Here is a 22,025-nt window from a genome sequence, read left to right as displayed (position 1 = left end):
CACACCTCCAGGAACAGGGCAGCACGCTGGTGCTCTACTGTCCAGAACATCAGCACCATCTACCACCCCCAGTCCATGTTCTCACTAACCTACTCCTCTTACACACCGAGACACAATCCCCCCACCCTCCCTTCTCAACCCACCACCCCTCCCCCTACACTAATTGCCAGTATCCCCAACTCGCGCTTCATCTCCCTAAGTTCGGCTTGGGCTAGCCTAGCAAGCACACCACGCTCTACAATCCCTCCCACACTCATTCACACCCCTTCACCCACCACCCAAACTACTACCCCCTAAATGCATGGGCCTTAGGCACCATAGGACTTCAAACCCTTAGTCCTCCCCTCAGCTCTGCCGAGGATCCCACCATACACCCCCTTTTTATTCCTCCCTGCCCTCAACTCCCACTCCCAACCCTGTCCTGGCTCTCTTTACCTCTCTGCCAAAACCCCCAGGCCCTTCCAGCATCCAACATACCCCCCAGGAAACTCTGACATGCCTCCCGATGCTTATGCCCTCGTCATCTTCCCTCGTCATCCCACCCCCAATTACCCCTGCTTACCTTTACCAGCACTACAGTTGCTTGCACCTCCGGCCACCCCCAGATAATCCTCCTTCCCCATCACCCTTTCACCGCCACCCCCCACACCTACCACTCCTTCCATCCCCAACCCTACCCTACACCAGAAACCTCACTAGCTATCCTGCATACTCATCACACCAGATCTGTCTCCAAAAACAAATACATTTTCGTCTTTATTTCCAGTGAAAACCCTGGTATCCTATTCATCACTGAAACCTGGTTCACCGATGACTACAAACCTGTCACACACAAGGCTTTCCCCCTCACTACTCCCTGATCGTACAAAATAATTCCAGCAGAGCAGGAGGATTAGCCATCTCTCAGTTGTATCCACAGAGAATATACCTTATAACACTGAATACCAATCACTACTAATACAGTTCTGCGTCCTCCCCTCCTTCACCAACAGCTTCCTACTCCTATATATGCCTCCTGGCTATAAGAGGAACTTCGCCGACTACCTCAGTGACTCCCTTTCAGCCACCCTAATCGAGCATCCATCCCTCACTATATTAGGAGACTTCAACATCTGGTTTGACGTCCCCACCAACCCGATGGGCCATTCTCTCACTGACAACTTGGAAACTCTCAGCTTGACACAGCTGATTTCCATCCCAACTCACACTGTGGGGCACATGCTAAACGCCTTATTCAGCACATCGGACCTAATCTCCACCATCCCTTCTTACCATCTAATCTGGATGAATCACTACAGTATATTCTTCACCCTTGTGGATCCTTCAGCACTGCCAACCCCAATCCCCCACCCCATCAACCGACCCCTCAACACCTCCCTTCGCCGTCCCTCTCTGGAATAAAGTTGTCACAAACACTGATGTAGCCAATTAACTTCTAAACACACTCCCAGATCTCCCTATACAGGACACCTCTACATTGACCTTTTCAATCTTTGGCTCTCCAGTGCCCTAATATCCCTCACCCCGACTAGATGCGCCTCTCAGCAATCAGGCCCCAACCCAAAGTGGTACACACCCTCCCTCAAATCCCTAAAACTCTCGAGCATCGCCTAAAGCAAACTTGGAAGGCAAGCCCCACACCTAAAATCAAAACCGCCTTTGCAAGACTGAATAGGGCCTACCTGACCTAAATCAGAAAAGCCAAAAAAAATCTTCTATGAAAACCGAATCCCTACCTCCAATAACCAGAACAGGGAACTCCACAAAATAATCGCTGAATTCAAGACTCTGAGCTGCTCAACTCCTCCCTCACCACAATCCCAATCTTTCTGCAACACACTATCAGACCACTTTCACAACATTGCTATTGATAGACACCTGTCGTGGCTCACCTGCCCTCGGCCTGGTTACAGTCATCAAACTAGTCTCTAATGCCGCTAATGCCATGGCGCATCCCATGGCATCTCACACAGGGTGCACAACGGCTTGTGCAATGCGACACACGACACAGAGCAGGTTGCAGCACTTCATTACCCATGTGGCCATGCTCCAGCGCGCGTGATGCTGTTACGCTCACGCATTCCAACCCTAGCTGGAAGCTCTATGAACATCAAAAGTAATTGTATCTAAGCGGCCAGAAAGTGCAGTGCGGTGCGCCTTAACTGTGTTTTCTAAACAGTGAGCATTGTTTCTACGTTTGTTCTTGTACTTCAGTATTAGTATTCTGACCCGTTCTGTTTCCTGGATTGCTTGGCCTTACTCTTTGTTGCTGTGACGCATGGTACTTTTCGTGAACTACTTTATTGCCATTTTGACCTTTTTTCTGTATCCTGGATTGCTTGGCTATATCTTTTTCTGCTGTAACACCTTGAAAGGCACTGCCTTTTGGATTCCTTTGCTTTGCCCATTCCTGCAGTGGCATTTTGAATAGTTTCTGCTAGTTGGTTTGTTTCCAATTTTTGCTTTTTATTTTCTGTCACTGATTTTTCATACAACCTGTTTTCTTGGAAGGTATGTACTTTGGCCTTTTTTGTCTACACCGTTGACTTGTGAACTATAAGGATTTTTGGGGATTTTCAGTTTTTCAACCAGACTTTGGATTGCGATTGGATTGTTCTTGCTTGGGCTTGAAAACATTGGACTACTTCTTCTTCAGTGGTTTCAAAAACTGGATATATAAATCCCAACTTGCTTTTCCTCTTAGATGGCGCCCTCGTGTCCTACGGGTCAGGTCTATATCTATCCCTAGAGAACACTGTCATCCTTTGTCTGCTGTCCTTTGACGGAATATCTGAAGCACTGCAACATCATTGGTAGGAGCAGTTTACATCTCATTAGGTTTATCTGCATTACACATTGAAAACCTGGTAGGAGTTGGGGGCAAGGGAAAAGGGCGGTGGTGATTTCTTGCCTATTGTCACGTACATAATAGTATTGACATTGTTTATATTTATTTTTCCTCTCTAGCACTGCTGATTGTTCCTGCCTTTTCACCTGTGCCCCTAGTTTATCAGGTTATTTTGAGTTCTGCAGGCTGCGCTCTTGGAGGAGAAAGTCTCCCTGTGAAAAGAGAGCCCAGTCAATTTATTTTGATGAATGAGGTTATCTGGATAAGAACTAATTCTTGAAAACACTGCTCCATCCTCTCCAAACTAACTTTGGTTGACCCACTTCCTCCCACCCTCTACCCTGTCCTATCCCGCCCCTTTGGCCAGTGCTCATCTTGTTCACACCTATTTCCCACTCTGAATTCTTCAAGCTCCTAGCACTAAGCCAGCCCTCGGGCTCTCCTGGGGATCCCTGTCCTGCTGCACTTCTTAAAAACATCCTAACTACAACATGTGCTAGCAACGTTGCTCGGTCCATTATTAACAATTCGCTCTCAACAAGTATCTTCCCAGAAGCCTTCAAAACCTTTTGGGTCAAGCCCCTTCTCAAAAACTCCCTCTCAACCACCCCTTCCTTCAAACTACCACCCTATCTCTACTACCTGCTTAATTGCCTAACTCCTAGACCGAACTGCTTACAAGCAACTCTGCCTATTCACTAAAGCGAACAGACTCCTCAACCCAGCCCAGTGGGGCTTCAGACCCCTTTGAGGAACCACATTCCTTCTTGTGTCCATCTGGGACGATCTAAAAAGAACAGCTGCCTCAGAAGGATGCGCTGCACTCACCCCCCTCGATCTATCTGCTGATTTTGACACCATTGACCACGCAATACTCGTGGACAGTTTTTCACACACTAAGCATCAAAGACTGCTCCACCTTTCACCTCTGCCCCTCATCCTGCTCTGATAGGGCCCCCCCCAGGGAGCCTCTCTGTCACCCCTTCTCTTCAATCTTTGCCTCACCCTACTGCCAGCACTCATCCGCTGTCATAACCTTTCATGCTACATGCTATGACTATGTACATGCCATCCAGATCATTTTCAAGATCCCAAATCACAAGCATCCCCCGGACCGGACCACTCCTCCAGACTCTCTGCAATCAACCACTGGATGATAGCCAACCACCTTCTCCTCAATGCTGGCAAAACAGAAATCCTACTATGCAGCGGATATATCCTCATCCCCCAACCGATACCCTGGCCACACGCTCTAGGAGCCCCACCAGCAGCCTTCCTCTTCTGTAAAAAATCTTGGCTGCACAATGGACTTGGATCTATCACTCGCCCAACACTACAACTTATTGTCCAGAACTTGCCACTTCTACTTATGCATCCTAAGGCAAATCTTCCCTTATCTCTCCTACCCTCAATGACTCTCTGCAACACTTGCCATCAATCTCTTCCGCCTAGACTATGCCAACTCCCTCTATCAAGGCATCCCAGCGCAACAGCTACGGAAACTCCAATGAATCCAAACCTCCACAGCCAGACTCCTCCTCTCCCTCTCACCCAGAGAACATATCAGAGTACTACACTGGCTCCCTATCAGCCTACGGGCCCCCTTTAAAGGAATATGCATCACACACCGCGCCCTCCATAATACTGGACCAGAGTTCCTACAGGACAAGATCACTCGCTACCAACCTACCAGAACCCTCCACTCAGGCACGGCCCTCCTTCTTGTAATTCCCCTCACAACTCCACCAGAATGGGAGGATCCACCTTTTCTATCCAGGCCCCCTCTATCTGGAACTCCCTTCCACTTCACATCCACTGCAATGAAGACTACCTCTACTTCAGAAAGGACCTCGAAATGTGGCTATTTCCCATGGCATTCTGTAATGTCCAATGGAAGGGAGTCCCACCCTCATCTCCATCATGATACCATCACTCATGCAGTCACAGCTGCGTTCATATACAAACCTGTTGCTCTGCAAGATGTAGCATAGCAGGGATCAGCCCGATCAGCTCCATCCCCCTAGAAATTGCTTTGCTAAACTCCACCCAGGTACATGATCAAACTTGAACCCCAAATGATCATGTATTTTGATATGGAATGCTAGTGAAACACCCCATACCCCTATCAAGTCTCATGCGACACTAACACAGATTTCAACCAGCTTTCCAGTGCATTGATCAGGTTAGTTTTTCCCTAATTTCAATAATTCGTATAGTGTTCATGAGTAAAATAGATGTATAAACGAACCCTGTCTCGGGAGGATAGCTCAGGGGCAACGCGCTGACCTTGTAAGCAACACAATGCGGAGCAACACAGGTTCGATCCCTGGGTCCACGCTTAGAAACCTCTGGGTATTAAGTGTGTTATAAATAACCTATTAAAATAAACCCACTGCCATCACACACACTCCTGGCCTCCTCAGCAGCTTCCACATGTCTGACCTCGGCCTAAGCTCATTCCCATTCTAAGCCTTAAGATATCCTTCCCTTACCTTGAACCCGGTATTAGGATACACTCCTCCGCACTTACTTCTGTCATTACAACTAGAAGACCATGATTTTAGCCCATCTACTGCACTTATATGCATGAGTATTGCCAGTGAATTGCAATTAAAGGTAAGCAGGTATCTTTGATATCGCACCTAGAAACCAGTTTATCATGCTTAGAAAATACATTATGATGGCTTGTTCATGATGCTTAGAAGACCTATTACGGTGATATGGCTAGTGGTACTAGAGGACTCTCTCACACAGACAACCTGATCAAACAGTGGCACCAATAACAAATCTCCATCTGAGCCTCAAGATATGTATAAACACACCACTTCGGTGGGAAGCTGCCGCAGGCATAGTTGACCACCGACACAGACACATGCACCATAATGCAGCGACGAGCTATGACAAATTTGGTCCAGCTGGACATATAAAGAGTCTCTTGCACTCACACAATCTCCCGACCTCCCTCAGCACCTGTCCACATGCCTCATCTCTTAGGTTGCTTACTGGAGCCCGACCAGCCCGCCTACATCTTTATTTTGGCCAAAATGCACCCACGCATTCTAAGCCTTTATGAGAATTTCCCATACTCTGGACTACGGTCCCCGAGGGTGCTCCCACCACAAATGCGTTGAGACCATAATAATGGGAAAAGGCGCTATATAAGTAACTACTACAATACAATACAATACAATACTGGGCAAGTCCAATTCATTGCATTGGAACACCACATGAGAAATCCTTACAGATCCAGCCCTACAGGTTATTTGAAGCCAGGGGTAAAGTGGTTCAAACAGAAGTCAAGAGTGTACAGACATTCTTGCTAATTGTACCTTCACAGGTGCACTAGTCATCAAGATAATTCTTGTCATCAAGCCAGATGGATCACGGTGGTTTTATATAGACTTTAGCAAAGTCAGAAAGATCACATGATTCAATGTGTATCTGATGCCATACATGGACACAGTTATTGTGAGAATAGGACCAGCAACCTACATGTGTGCACTCGATTTAACCCGAGTATATTGGCAAATACTGTTAGCCCCATAAGTTTCTAAGAAAACTTGTAAATTATGGCTGTGCAAGAAATGTTGGCAATTATATATTTAATAGTCTATCTTAGAACAAAGTAAACCTACTGGAACTATTCTTGCCCATTTATGGACTATTTGTTTACCCTCACTATACATTGTGGATTGAAACAACACAGGGTGGCTACAAAACCCATGGCTCCCAGAAAACGAACATTGCGCCGAGAAACTGAAGATATGTCACTCTTGACCTAAAGATATATTCTTCGATGCATCTAGTCAGGGGTGACTGGCCTATTGGGAACTCTGGAGATTTCCCGTTAGTCCTCTGCAACATGGGCCTCTTTTGTCTGGCATTTCCAAATTATTTCATAGGAAAAGGGTTGGGATTGCTGAAAATGTGTAAAATGGGGCCACTTTGAACATTATTTCCATGTCCTCTTTTGGTTCCCAGTCCACCCCTGCATATAGTGCAGACAGTTTTGGCACAGATAAGAACTCTACTAACGTAAATACTCGTGGGCAGGTGCAACTATGACATGCAGTGACATAGTGCATACAGTTTTTCACTTGGGAACAAAACCACCCACTTTGAGTTTTCCAGATATAATAAAGAATTCAGGCAAGGGAAGGCATGATCATGAGATTGTCGTCAGTAAGGTGTTAATTAGAATGTAAGACCCTGTTCAGTACTGTGATTGCAATAAACACATGAAGAAAGAAGATGAGTTTCCACTTGCCAGTGACCCAATTGTGTAACAGTGTTATATCACAAGTGTGCCACAATAATGTTTTTAGTTTTCAGAGATAGGCAACTGCCTTTCACCATAAACATATTTCTTAGTGCTTAGCACCGTCCATTCTGAGAACATGGACCAATATAATTTTGCAGTATAGCTCACGGCAACTGTTAGAATTTTGCAAGAATCCCTCAACTTGATGCCTCTTTGTAGTTTTTACAATCCTATTTTTAAATTTTGTTTTTATTCGTGCTCACATGTATTTATTCTGAGCTGATATGCGTGCAATACTGTGACACAAATGTTTGATGTGTTATTGTTTCAGTAGCAAATAATTGCACAATGACACAAGAGTGAGTTGCCAACAGCAAAATAGTGAAATAGTTATATTGCTGTCACACACTTGAAAAGTGCATGCCACACTCCATAGGTTGGGAATGTTGGGATCCAGTGCATTCATGTATTCCAGTCGACTGCCAGTCTGCCACCATCTTGAATGAATCCCCAGCATTGAGCATTGGAAGTAGACCAGAGCATCGGAAATGGTGGTTCAGTCATGGCATTAAAATATATGGTGCCCTAACATAGTTCTACTTGAAACATGAACCTCTATTACATATCCTGTGGATCTCTTTATTTATTGGGGGAAGAGTAGATATCCAGACCTTTCCCCCAAGTGCATAATGATAAACCAGTTGTGATCTCACCCCACACTCCTGGGCGTAAGAGTCATAATCAGTGACACAGACTACTCCAATGCCCTTTGTGCACAGCGGATGTCGCGCCACCGCACCAAAGAGTAAAATCCAGTCCGGTTTTCAGACATCCACCGTGAATATGTAAGAGAAAGGAGGACGTCCGTGAAGCTCAGCGGGAAACAGTCGCATATTCATTGATTTTTTAAAAACGAGACTGCGTTTTCAGTGTCTATTGGGTCGGCCTGACCAACCCTCTTGGGCAAGAGATGATTTGATTCTGATTTCCTCTTTGTGGACATTCGGCTGTGTATAACTCTGTCTTTCTCTTGTTCTCTCAAGGCAGGCTTATATGAATCGGTGAACGAAGTGTATAAAATTGTCATCCCAATTCTGGAGGCACATCGGGACTTCCGGAAACTTGCCTCTACTCACGACAAGCTGCAGAAGGCCTATGAAAGCATCATAAACAAGGTACGTAGTGTGAACTAGATGCAGCTGTAGCCATTGATCTATCGTTACTGCTCTGAAGGATTGAATTATGGAACACTGCATCAGCTAACGAGGGTCCCTATGGATGGATGTGGCAAGGCTCACACGTAAGACTGGCAAGTAACTTTGCCCTTTACATGTCTAGCATTCATAAGTCGCAAGGGATGGGTAGGGATGTCCAGATCTGCTAGGTGAGTTAGTTTTATGGCCTCTGATGCCTGCACAAGTCACTGACTTTGCATTTTGGAGATGCTTTCTCCCCCCCCCCCATCACCCACAGCCATCCCACACACCCCAAATTAGTGCTGCTGCGCTGTCCTCACTGGTCCCTCTTCAGCACTGGTAGCAGCGCCTAGGGGTCCAGCCCACCCTGTGTGAGTGGGTAAGATTCCGCAATTAGATGCAGAGAGCCTGAACAGCACGCATATCATTAATAACTACATGGCGTCCGTAATTGAGGAGGCCAGAGAAGACTTAGTGCAAACCCTGCAATTGTGACATCGTAACCATGAGCTTAAATTTACAGTGATGAGAACCACAGACTACCATCAAACCAGGGGTCATGGGCGTATGCCTACCAAGCTGCTGTTTCAGGGGTAAGCATGAGGCGAGGAGCAGTGCTGGGGGTGAGAGAATGCTTGCAACATCATTTCATTGATATATAAAATTGACAAATTGCAATGCCATCTTTTGTTTGTAAACTGGTTAAGTGTACTGTCCAGATACATAGATATGAATGCAGATAAAGCCCCATCCTTCATTTTGGGAGCAACCCATGCTGCGAGGAGCCCAAGGAGGAATCTACCCTACTACCTCATTGACCTAGCCTAGCTGTTCATTGTCACCAGTGACGCGGGCCCCTAATCCCTTGGATCCGAATCAGAGAAGGTGCAAGTTTTGCTGCTGTTAGCCTACTTGAATGGGTAGTCGCCCCTACAAAAAAGAACATGAATGCAGATGCCATGTGTCAGTGGTATGCATTGTGTGCATAAAATGCACAAAGTGTGATGGCACATCTGGCCTGAAATGCCAGAGGTCCAGGATGGAGACAACTTGGCGTCAGACATAGCATGTACTGCAATCTTCGGAAACGCACAGGCACTCACCTCACAGTGTTTGCTTTCACTTTCTCCCCCTTCGCCCATGGTTTATCAATTATGATGCTAGAGTAGTATGTTGAAGGTGAACCCTAAGCTCCTTACTTGGTTCCTTTTCCATTTGGGGTTGAGAAAACCAAACTGAAAGCCTACCTCTTCGCCCCCGAGATATCCTCTTAATCTAACTCTCCTCTACCTTCTAGCTACCATTTTTACCCCGCCTCTACCCTACCTTTGTCTCTCACTTTCTACTGCCTTCACCCTTCATAGTCACATGTTCCAGAGCAGAGCTGGCTGTACCGCCTACCTGCACTTAAAAATGTCTAATGTTGATTGTCCTTGTAAGCCCACCCATGTATTGTCCCCGGTGACTGTTCCATTTACACCACCACAACCTGGTCAGAATGTCACTAGAGCTCATCCCATTGTAAGAAGCTCACTGCTTCCCTTCAAATCTGAGTTCTTATCTGTTGTACATTATTTTGTGATTAAAAGAGCATTGCTGCTCCCTATATATATATATATATATATATATCACTACATAAAAAACTTTGTTGAGGGGACGTTACGGTTAAGTTGCCCTAACAAAAACCTGTACACTTCACTAAAAAATACTTTCCACCTCCCCTTTATGCTTCAAATTAAAACCAAAAACCCCCTGAAATTCGACAGTTATGGTACACTAAGCCCCCAACCCTGCCACCACCCCTGTGCACTGCTAACACTAACGCCCAGCCCATGAAAGATGTCATCTCAAATGTCAATGATGACATCAATGACGACATCACTTGTTTAGCCCCTTTCTTTTCCTTCCCTACCATACATATATATGTACATTCAGTAAAAAAATTTCACTAAGGGAATGTTACACTTCACAGTGCAACCAAATACCACTGCACGTTCCCGCATTATAGTAAGCTAAGCAACCATAACTCGCGCCATCTACGTGCATTGCCAAGACTAACACCCAGGACATCAAAGACGAGATCTCCAGTCCGGTAAACTGGTTTTGGATTGTCGCAGACCTTTGCGTTGGATTGGGGATTTTGATGCCTTTTCCTTGCGCAAGGGCATTCTTGGGGGCGTAACTGGCGCTGCTGCAGGGTCCCTGCGCCACTCTGCGCCACGGCTGGTTTTGGAGGCTAAAATCCATGAATACGCTGTGCCACTTTTGTGCGAATTTCCATGAATTACCCTGTTTTTCTTCTATTTTGTATGATATGTCCACATTTTTTATGTTCCTTTTGTAAAACGTTCTGCGGCAACACACACACACACACACACACACATGGTTTGGTACTTCAGCCGATGACCTTTTAAATTTTACTATTTCTTTTCTGTATGTGTGTAATAGAAGGTTGCTATGTGCATAATTGTTGCTACTATGTTCTAAAACTGTTGCATTTTGTAAGTGGCTCTCACGTCCAAAATACTTTTTCTGAATACGTTCAATTTCTTCTTGTAAGTATTTGGGTGTACCATGCAGAAGAGTGGTATTTAAATTGCCTAATTCTGAAGCTGGACTGTTTGCATAGTATATTTTATACATTAAATTTCTTACATTGGAATGATGTATTGATATTCAAGGTACTTTTGCAAATAGGCCCGGAAATGCAGGCTAATGAATGTGCTTTTAGTATTGTGTCTTTCCGCACTGGACAAATATCCATATTTTGCAGCACTTTCATTTTACTTTTGTCTTTACCTTTTACACATTGATTGAGGAATTGACGTAAAGATTTGAAAGCTTTGTTTGGAATGGCACACTTTGATGTGCACGGCCATTTGTATACTGGACGGTGTGGTTCTGCTGAATCGAGAGGTAATTCTGAGTTTTCAGGGGATAGTTTTGTAAGCAGTATTTCTTGTTCCATAATGGTAGTCTTGATTTTCTCATACCCCCGTCCACTGCTATGGATGGCAATTGTGTTTGTTTGATTTTGTTTGTATGATTCTTCATTAAAATATGGCTCTGTGGTTGTTGTGTAACTCCATTCACCACCACAAACATGTAATAAATAATTTTTGTTCACATTCCGTTTATTGCTGAGTTTCTTTTGTAGTTTGGTACTTAGTTTTGTTAGTGCTTTGATCCTATTTAACACTAATAAGAACAACTTCCTTTTGAGAAGGATTGCACTGTCCACGAGAGCTTGTAGGAATAACTTTCTACGGTAGGTTTTAAGGGGTGAGGATGATTTTGGTCCTCTTAGTAGATTCTGAAGGACTCTGTGACGAAACATTTTTGCTAAAATACTTTTTTTACTATGGGTTCTTCTTACACTATCACGATTATTAGGAACATTGCTAGCTGTACTGGTAGGGGTTTTTTTGACAACATTTTTGTGTTTTGTGATACTTTTTGATGGAGGAGGTACAGTTTCGGTAGTTGAGACTTGCTTTATTTGTTACCCAACTGCATTAGCTGGTTTGTACCAACATTCTCTACAAACTCTACAACAGGTGGATGCTTACATTGGGCACCTTTATTTTTATTTGCTCTACTTCTGTGTACCTTTCTACAGAGTTGCTTTTTGGTAGGCATTCTTTGGTGTCTGTTGAGAAAAAAAATATACTTTGGTCTGTTGTCCAATGTATGTGTGCAGTGTGCATGTGTGCATGAGTCTGATGAGGAAGCTCTTTGTCATGGTGTGTCAACGTGCATTGAACTCTTGCAATGATTTGCTAAGGCTACGTTACTGTTTGTATACTACTACAATGTGCTTCAGATGAGAGTGCAAAGTGGCCTACTTGTGACGAGAACCATTATTAATAACCGAAATGCCAAAACCTTGCTACAGCAACTTCTTTTCACAATCTAACCTTCTAAGGATTACGTATGTTATTTGAGTACCAAACACACAGGGATTTGTCAGCCATTCTGCCTGTTATTCTTTGTTCAATAAATGGGTATTTGTAGGTAGAATGGTTTACAAATCAATGCTTGCTTTGGTGCCCAAAAAAAACAAATCACCCACGCAGCCTCTTTGAGGAGTAATTACAATATAAAGGTTGTACTGTACTTACTTTTTTGTGCAGGATGAGCAAGTTTCTTCGGTTATGTCGTCTGCAGTGTAGATGCTGTTGATTCTCAGGAGAGTAGTCTTCACTGCGATTCAAAGAAACAAACTCAATTACCTTGTGTGTTTGCAGCAGTGATGATACTGCACACATTAATTGTGCTTCTTTCGTCAGAGCATTCAACTTTCATATTTCAACCCAGTGCACGTGTACATTTCACTTCACTCTGTGCAGTCTTTGCATGGTACTTGCAATATGGTACTTGAAGTCCTTCAAAATAGCTAAAACTTTTAAGGGTATGGAAATGCCTTGTTGTTTACAAAGTGTACTATGCATAGGAGAGAGGTTTGTAAGCGATAGGGCATAGTACTAGATGGGGGAACATTTTCTACTTATAAATTAAAAGCACGATGCCCAAAAATCGGGAGACCCTCAGAAGGAAATGTCACCACTGCAATCGGGAGCGCTTTCTATTCTCATAGATCACATTGCAAGTAGCATTACTGTAGGCTGTACAGAGTACACAACTCTGACATTCTCACATACAAAATTGAGTTCTGCCCTAAATAGGCATGCTTGCAACATATGTACACGTTATGCGGACGACAGTAAGCAGTCGTGCTATTTGTGAATGACAAAACGGACATCTTGCACTTTAAAGGGGGAGCGTTGTTATGTATTCCATATGGACATTTAGCGGTATTATTTTGTCTAAATTAAATCATAAGGGTTCCACATGTTCTCTGATTAAAATATACATACCTGTTCTCTATACTCATGCATGTGCACATGCATGGAGCTGTACGTAGAAATTCGCAATATTTGCACAGTAGCTTGTGAAGTAGGTGCTTTGCAATGATATGCGACTTCCATTCATAATCATCAATAGTAATTTTGAAGTGCGCAATGTTGATGATGGAGTTAAAATTAACAATGTTCAATGTGATTGGTGGATGATTGTGCGACTGCTTAGTTGTGTCCAATGAGGGACTCGCTTTGGTACCGCTGTAGAAAGGGTGGAAGGACTGGGTAAGAGTTACGTGCCGCACGTAGGCAACGCTTGTCCGCTGGTAGGGCGTGTCACATACGGGTTTCTACAGCAAATCCTGCATGGAAAGGCGACTGTAGGCATCAGCCAATCAGATGTTCACATTACTCTTTTCTGTCGAAAGACGGTGTGCACACTGAAGATGGCAGAGGTGGAGAGGGTCAGGGTTTTGATGCTTGGAGACATTTTTGTCCAAGGCTTACAACACTATGCCGAGTGTAGGCATGTGGCACACCATTTCGATGTGAGAGGAGTGAAGGTGGCGTGGAGCGCTGACACTGATGCCAATGCTGTGGCAATTCTGCAAGTTTGTAGAGACATGCGTACAATGACAACTCCTCATGTAGTAATTTTGCACTACGGTGCTTGCCATTTGGGATACGTAACTTCACGTACTTTGTTGGCAGATTTGGCACAGTTGGTTGAAGCACTCATGAGCATCTTCCCAACAACGAAAGTAATTTTGTCTGCTTTACTCCCTAGAGTTCAATGGAACAACAATTCTGTTTTCTGTCCAGATCAAAGCATCGGGAGGTGTATCATCAATCGCGGCATGTGTGCATTCATGCTACGAGCTTGTATGTTTTTTTGCTGCCACGAAAACATTGCTCCAAGCAATGCGGATTACTTTGAAGGAAATGGTGTTGAGCTATCTTCTTTGGGAAATGCGATGTTCTTTTGGAACGTAAGGCTTGCTTTAGAGAAGGTTATGTAATGTTTGCAAAAGTAAAGCAAGGACAAAAAATACAAAAAATACATAAAATACCTGATGCTTGTATGGTACCTGGCCAAACATTTTTAAAAAAGGCTCTTTTCAGAGCCTACCTTAAAGGGGAAAAAGGGGAATAGTACTTTAATGTACCGTTGTCACGCTCTGATCCTGTACATGTCCGCGAACATGGCGGTAGTTTGCAGCCAGCACATATCACCAACGGGGATTCAGGGGTGAAGACGCATGTAAATGAGAATGAGCGGAGCTACGGATTGGTCCATAAAGTTCAGTAGGTGTGTTCTGACAGATGTACTTCAGTAAGACCGTCTTCTCCCTCACATGAGACCACACAGCCATGGCTTTCCATGCTCGAAAACAGATTATCTGGATTTTGGGAGACTAATGGATACATTGGTTGAAGGTGCATGCAGAAAGCTGCAGTTTATCTACAAATATTGGATTTCCGTATGTGGAAGTGCACTGGCATGGCGTGCATGGAATGAGATGGCTGGGCTTTGTACCTCTCTGTGTTACTTTACTGACAGAGAGTCCTCCAGATATACTGATCATTCATTGCGGAGGAAACAGTTTAGGCCACGTATCTGGAATTTCTTTGCAATTTGCAATGAAGGAAGGACTCGCGAAGCTCATGGACATGTTTCCAAATTGTCAAATACTTTTTTCCCGTATTGCCCAAAGACAAATACGGCTGTGTTCTTCTGCGTTTGGTCCACAAATGGAGAAAGCGAGACGCAATGTGAATAAGGCTGTGTGTGCATTTTTAAGAGATGTTGGCATGTCCTCTTTCCACAATGGAAACATTATGTTTCGCAGCACATTCATTTTCCGCAGAGATGGAGTCCACCTCACATATGCTGGCAATCAGATTTTTCTTCACAATGTACAAAACGCATTGCGACCTCTTTTGCAATCACACTAACTTATCTGACAATCCGCTTTCACCAAACCACAGTTTTTGACCCACACAACACACCACCGAAAGGCTCTTTTCAGAGCCGCCACTTACTCCCAGCGTACACTTCATTGTGTTTGCTCCACTTGCACCCTCCCTTTCTTCCCCCTACGACTGTCCGCAAACTTTTTCAGAACTCTGCGGGGGTCTACGACCGTCACTTCATAGTTCTATTGTTATACTGAGAAAGGCGGCTCTGAAAAGAGCCTTTTCTGTAATTTTTGTTGTTTTTACATTTATTGCTTAACAGCACATGGCACACTAGGAGAAGAGGCCAAAGGAGGGTAAGGATGGGACACCAGCCACGGGGATAAGAAAGGGCAAATGAACAGCGAAAGATTTAGGGGAGCTTTATTTAGGTAAGGAGCAGATCTTCTGGTACTCTGTGACTGGAGCCTCAAAAGCACTTCGAAAACTCTCCCCCCTGCAGAGTACTGCATCACAATACGTGCACACTAATGTCACCTTTGAAAGGTAAGGGTCAACAGCATTGCGAATGGCTTGTGAGGCAGCTGGAGGGAGTCGCTCCCCCACAGGAGTGTCTCTTGTGGTGGGAGGATGGGACACGGAGGATGCTGTGGAGGAACTCAATCGACTACGCTCTTCACATGGCACCACCTTGCGAATGTCTGCAGTGTGGAACGAAGTGAGCTGTCGCTTCATGGTTGTCATACCAAAACTGTACGCACCAAATCTCCCGCGACTCAGCACCACCTCGCACTGGTTACACTTCACCAGGTTCGCACGTGCTTTTGGTACGTTCCCATAAACGGAAAACAACCGCCACACCCACGACTCCTGCCGAGTGCTCCTAGTGCGGAGTTCCTCCACTTCATTCTCTTCCTCCTCGTCTTCCTCACTCTCTACATCCTCACCCATATATCTGCCTGCAGGCCCTTGGTGAGGTGGTGGTGGTGGCAGGTTTGGGGGTGGTGCAGAGGCTAATGACCCAACAGCCATGGAAGCCATACCGATTAGTTTCCTTTTGGTCACTATAGCACTCAAGGCAGTAACCTAAATCTGCTATAGCTAGAAGGACAATGAAGATGCGCTTGGGGGTGTGGCCATTTGTAGGGGTGGAGGGGTGTGCCTCGTGACCGTCTTCATCCCTACACAGCGGTACACAAATTTTACACAGCAAGCCCTGAGGTCAGCTATTATCTGGGATATGCGAAATTACATTTTTACAGTCTACAATACTTTGCCTTGTGTCTACAAGTTCTTTTGTACTGTTGCGGAAGCACACCAACCGCGCAAATTAGTCCCCACGCTCAGCGTGGGTGCGGTCACATGATGACGTCCTCAACACATCCACGCCAGTAATGAAAGTCCCCTGGACAGCAAATGCAAAGAATCAAACGTGCGCATGCGCGCAAGTGTCCTACGTACAGTGTTTGGGTTCTCAAAGTACATCAAAGTGCGACACAAGTGAGATGGACAGTTAGGGACAGGCGCGATGTTCGCTATACTTACGTTTGTACTGCCATTGTGCACGCATGCTATGTTCACTGTACGGACAGTTCCAGTGTCCTTAGGACAACTCCATTTTGTTTGCCTACGAACTTGCCGGCCACCGCGCCTGTTCTACGGACGGCACCATTTTGGCTGTGCCCGATACGTACAGCTATACTGTCCTTCACACACTCCCATTTTGCTCATTTACACCCATTCCGGACATCTGGTGTGTTCTACGAACATGTCTCATCTCGTTTCCAAGCGGTACGGTGAGGTATAATATCATCCTTTGGACACCCCTTTCTGTTTATGTATGCACAATTTCAACAGATGGTGCAGTCAAACATCAAATCCATCTTACTTGACATTAGTAAGGATAGGTGTACTGCCTTTACAGCACCCACATTCCATTAATTGCGGATAGATCGAGCAGGCGCGCTGTTCGCGAACATTTTACTTCTTTTCAAAAAAATGTTTTAAACACAAACTCTTTCTCTACAACGACTGTACAAAAACATTTAAAAAAAACACACACACACACACACACACACACACTCTCTCTCTCTGTCCAAAGAAATAGCGGGGGAAGCGGACACTGAAACAAATATGGGGGAATTAGGATTCAACACGGGCTGGTTATGAGGAGAAGATTTGTGAGGGGAAGAAGGGATGGATATTTCGTCAAAACATGCTGCCACTATGATCCTGCACACTACTCGGAGAGCGTATAACAGTTGCCCGCCAGAACGGTCAAGGGAGCGAAAGCGTGACTTGAGCACTCCGAATGTGCGCTCCACGATGCCCCGGGTTGCAATGTGGGCTGTGTTGTATCTTACCTGGGGTGGCGTGGTGGAGTTCCGAATTGGCGTCATCATCTGGGTGCTGAGAGGGTAGGCACTGTCCCCTGGGGAGGTGGTGATGGGTATCATTAGTGGGGTTGTGACATTACTCAGTATCTGACATGCATGCATGCGCAGTGGCATTTATACTCACCGAGCAGCCATGTATCGCCATGCCGCCCAGCTTCTATGTCCCGGTTTAGTGTAGACATTCTGTAAATGAAACTGTCGTGGGTGGAGCCAGGATAGTTGGCGTATACTGAGGTGATGATTCCCTTGGCATCACATACTACCTGGACGTTGATGGAATGCCAGGGCTTGCGGTTTCTATAGATGTGCTCAGTTGCCCTGGGGGGACGTAGAGCCACATGGGTGCAATCAATGGCACCTAGCACTTTGGAGAATTGTGCCACCCCGTAGAAATCCTGGGCGACAGCCTGCCTTTCTGCAGGTGTTCTGGGCAGGTATATGTGCCTGCGGACTGATGGGCGTGCAGTGATGATGGCCAAGACCTGGTGTAGGCAGCGTGACTGCGTGGCCTGTGACACCCCCCCACTATGGCACTTGTCCGCTGAAATGATCCAGTGGCCAAGAAGTGCAGTACATTAAGGACCTTCTCCAGGGGGCTGAGTGCTTGGGAGCACAGGCTGGTTGATGTGAGGTCATCCTCCCACTCACTGACCAGGTCGGGTATTATGTGAGGTGGAAACCTGTACCTCCCATACACATGGTCATCAGGCATCCCAAAAAGGCTTGTTCTGGGTGTAAAAATTCTGGCCCTGACTATCCTCCTCCTCCTGCGGTATCCCACGGCCACTGCTGCTAGGAACGGTTTATTCATCCTGGCGTCTGAGCTTGTTTGTTGTTTGCGCGCACTTTTATGCTGTGCGGGTCGACGTACGCCTGCTTCCTGCTGGCGTACGTGTTTCCGGATTGGCCACGTTCAATTCCATGAATACGTGTTGTAGGCGAGCGTGTAATACTTCCCACGCACCCCTGAAATACACGTACCCAGCCCGATCGTGTGTAATACTTCCCGCGCACCCCTGAAATACACATCCCCAGCCCGATCACGTGTAAAACTTCTCGCGCACCCCTGAAATACACGCACATGCTCCCCAGGCCCGATCGCGTGTGAAACTTCTTGTGCACCCATGAAATACACGTACCCAGCCCAATCGCGTGTGAAACTTCCCGCGCTCCCCTGAAATACACGTACCCAGCCCAATCGCGTGTGAAACTTCCAGCGCACCCCTGAAATACATGCACCCAGGCCATTCGCGTGTAAAACTTCTCGCGCACCCCTGAAATACACACACACGCTCCCCCAGGTCCGATCGCGTGTGAAACTTCTCGCGCACCCCTGAAATACACGTACCCAGGCCAATCGCGTGTAAAACTTCTCGCGCACCCCTGAAATACACGTACCCAGGCCAATCGCGTGTGAAAACACCCACGCACCCCTCAAATACACATACTCAGGCCAGTCGCGTGTGAAAACGCACGCGCACCCCTGAAATACACGTACCCAGGCCAATCGCGTCTAGAACTTCCCGCGCACCCCTGGAATACAAGTACACCGCTCCCCCAGGCCCGATCGCATGTAAGACTTCCCGCGCACCCCTGAAATACACGTACCCAGGCCAATCGCGTGTAAAACTTCTCGCGCACCCCTGAAATACACGTACCCGCTCTCCCAGGCCCGATCGCGTGTGAAAACACCCGCGCACCCCTGAAATACACGTACCCAGGCCAATCGCGTGTAAAACTTCTGGCGCACCCCTGAAATACATGTACCCGCTCCCCCAGGCCCGATCGCGTGTGGAAACACCCGCGCACCCCTGAAATACACGTACAGAGGCCAATTGTGTGTAGAACTTCTTGCGCACCCCTGAAATACACGTACCCGCTCCCCCAGGCCTGATCGCGTGTAATACTTCCCGCGCACGCCAGGAATACACGCACACGCTATTTTTGACACAGCGGGTGTCCGTGTTTGTCGCGTACCCCTTTGCACGTCATTTGTCCTAGAGGGCCACAGTATGGGACATTCATCATAGCTGTATATACGTGCTTTTTGTTAGCGCACATTTTGGCGCACATTTTTTTCCTGCGCAGGGACACTACCGCCTGCTTTCATGTGACGGACATGTATGGCCCTGTGCGCGTCTTTGCCTGTGCCCTGGTTTGCCCTATTCAATTCCATGAATATGTGGTGTTGTAGGCGAGCGTGTGGGCGTTCCGCGCACTTGCCTCCTGTACTTCCCCCGTGACGCCCACATTTTCACGAGTTGTTCCCCATTCTGCGTGTAACGCCCCGTGTTCCGCCTACTTTTGTTATGTGCGCTGCGCTATGTGCGATTTCGCTGTGGCCTTAGCGCACGCCGTTAGATGACCTGTGCGCCGGCGTGCGCCGCACACTTTTTCAGCGCACATCCCACATTTTAATCGCGCACGGACTTCCATGAATCGATGTGCGCTGGTTTCCCTGCGATTTTCGCACTTGCACTGCGATTTTCGCTCTTTCACTGCGAATCGCACGTTTTCGCACACTTGCGCCGACATTTTTGGCGCACATTAATTCCATGAATAGGCCTGTAAATGGTTTGAATTAGCTTTGTGCCTTTTAGCTAAAAACAAATATGAACTAACTGAACACCTAATATGTTGCAGTTACTGTACTGCAAAATTAGACAACAACCACACTCCTTCACGTGCTAATACTTTGGAATTGTTTCCATTACCAAAAATCCTGCAACAGCTCAATTTGTATGAGAGCATAATAATTCAAACAGTTCACCCATTTCAAGCAATTATACGCCTTCATCCATAAACAGCAAAATTACCTTCCTCTGAATTGGAGAAAGGCATTCGTGGCAAAGTAGATTATTTGCCATTAGATCTAATGGAAAATGTACACACTCTAGGAGTGGAACGTTCAATAGTGCATTCTTTAATAGTCTTGGCAAATGGAGTACCAACAAAGGAGAAAACGATTTGGCAACAATTAGTGGACTTGCACAAAGTTAGATAAGCATTGCAATATCTAAAAGACAATAATCAGTACTACAAGGAAATAAATATTGATGAAATTTTAAGGGAAACAACTGAAATAATTCAGGAGCCATCAGAAACTGGACAATTTGAACTTCTGGATCCAGCTACAGTATCCACTCTTTTGGACCATTACACAATTCATCCATTGCATTCCAAAGAAAGCATAGATGATGCGCTAGAACCTTAACAAATGCGACAAACCAAAGGGTCACCAATGAGTATTTGGGGGAAAAAGTATAGAAGCACGTGCCTTTCCACTGCTATTTCCTACTGGCAAAGGTGGAAGATACGGTGATAGACCCACTCAGATTGGGGCATCAAAATACCGTTCATTATGAATGTATTTGCAAGATCCCAGATTTAGGCAAAATGTGGAATACATATTCCACCTACTCTATGAAAGTGAATTAGCAACACTATGTTACAGAGTTGCACACATTCTTAAATCTGGTACCCACTTTCAAAATATGTCAGCTACGCAGTTAATACAAAAAGTACAGGAAAAAGATGAGGTTTTACAATCAAGTATAACAAATTTGTTTGCAAACATGCGTGGTACAAAGGAATACTGGTTCAGACGGCATGGAGACAGGCGTTGCATGATCAGAAACCTTGGACCACCGACTTGGTTTGTTACGCTAAGTTGTGCAGAATATGCATGGGAAGATTTACATGAGTTCCTACGCATAGCAAACAGCAACAAAAACAACATAGATATATTAACACCTGGAGAACTTTGCTCTTTGATCCAGTTAATGTCTCAAGATATTTCCATCATCGTTTCATTGCCATGCTATATTTTATTTGCAATAAAACTGTTCCTCCCCTTGGAGAAGTGCAGCACTTCTTTTGGAGAAAAGAATATCAAGCGAGAGGAGCACCACATATTCACATGCTGTTATTGATCAAAGCTGCACCGAAATTTGGGCACGACAGTGATAGCACTGTTTTGCAGTTTATCCAAAAATATGTCACATGTGAAATCCCTTCACAACAGACATATAGTGAGCCGCATGGGCAGATTTTACAATTTCAAAGACACAAATGTGGTAAATATTGTCACTGCAAATACAAAAACAAAGGTAAATACTACACCAAATGCCGCTTTGGTTTCCCTAGACCAGTTACAGAAACAGGTGAAGTAAACAACTTCATGTCTTCAGTTCGACATAGTGTTATAGGTAAATCACCTAAGAACACGTATTACATAAAAAGAAGGGAAGAATCAAAATATATCAATGATTACAATGCAATCATTGCCCTCTTATGGAATGCAAACATGTGCAGGACATTGCAGACAATTCAACTGCTCTTGCACGACATGTTACAGCCTACTTGACAAAAGCAGAAAAAACAGAGCTTCAAGACCTCTGGGATGACCTAGCATCAGACAAAACATTATCACAGAAATTGTACAGCCTAGGCATAAAAATACTCTCTCATAGAGAATGTGGGGCCTATGAAGCAGCAGATCGTTTAACCGGCACTGCTTTGTATGGAAAATCAGACAACATAGTATGG

At 45.4% G+C, this 22,025-nt stretch overlaps 1 protein-coding gene across 2 annotated transcripts in view; it reads left to right on the top strand.

Moving 5' to 3' along the window:
- Positions 1 to 22,025, top strand: part of DOCK8 (dedicator of cytokinesis 8) — a 1,170,453-nt gene that overhangs the window by 1,053,746 nt on the left and 94,682 nt on the right. For both annotated transcript variants that reach the window (XM_069625758.1, XM_069625759.1), the window contains one exon: positions 8,153 to 8,284. In XM_069625758.1, coding sequence (XP_069481859.1) covers positions 8,153 to 8,284 — 132 coding nt within the window. The remainder of the gene's footprint in view (positions 1 to 8,152; positions 8,285 to 22,025) is intronic.

The sequence above is a fragment of the Ambystoma mexicanum genome, chromosome 6p (assembly GCF_040938575.1).
Source record: "Ambystoma mexicanum isolate Mex_15411 chromosome 6p, UKY_AmexF1_1, whole genome shotgun sequence".
Classification (NCBI taxonomy): Eukaryota; Metazoa; Chordata; class Amphibia; order Caudata; family Ambystomatidae; genus Ambystoma; species Ambystoma mexicanum.
Note: the sequence above shows the minus strand (reverse complement) of the source record. Positions and strands in the feature narration are given on the sequence as shown.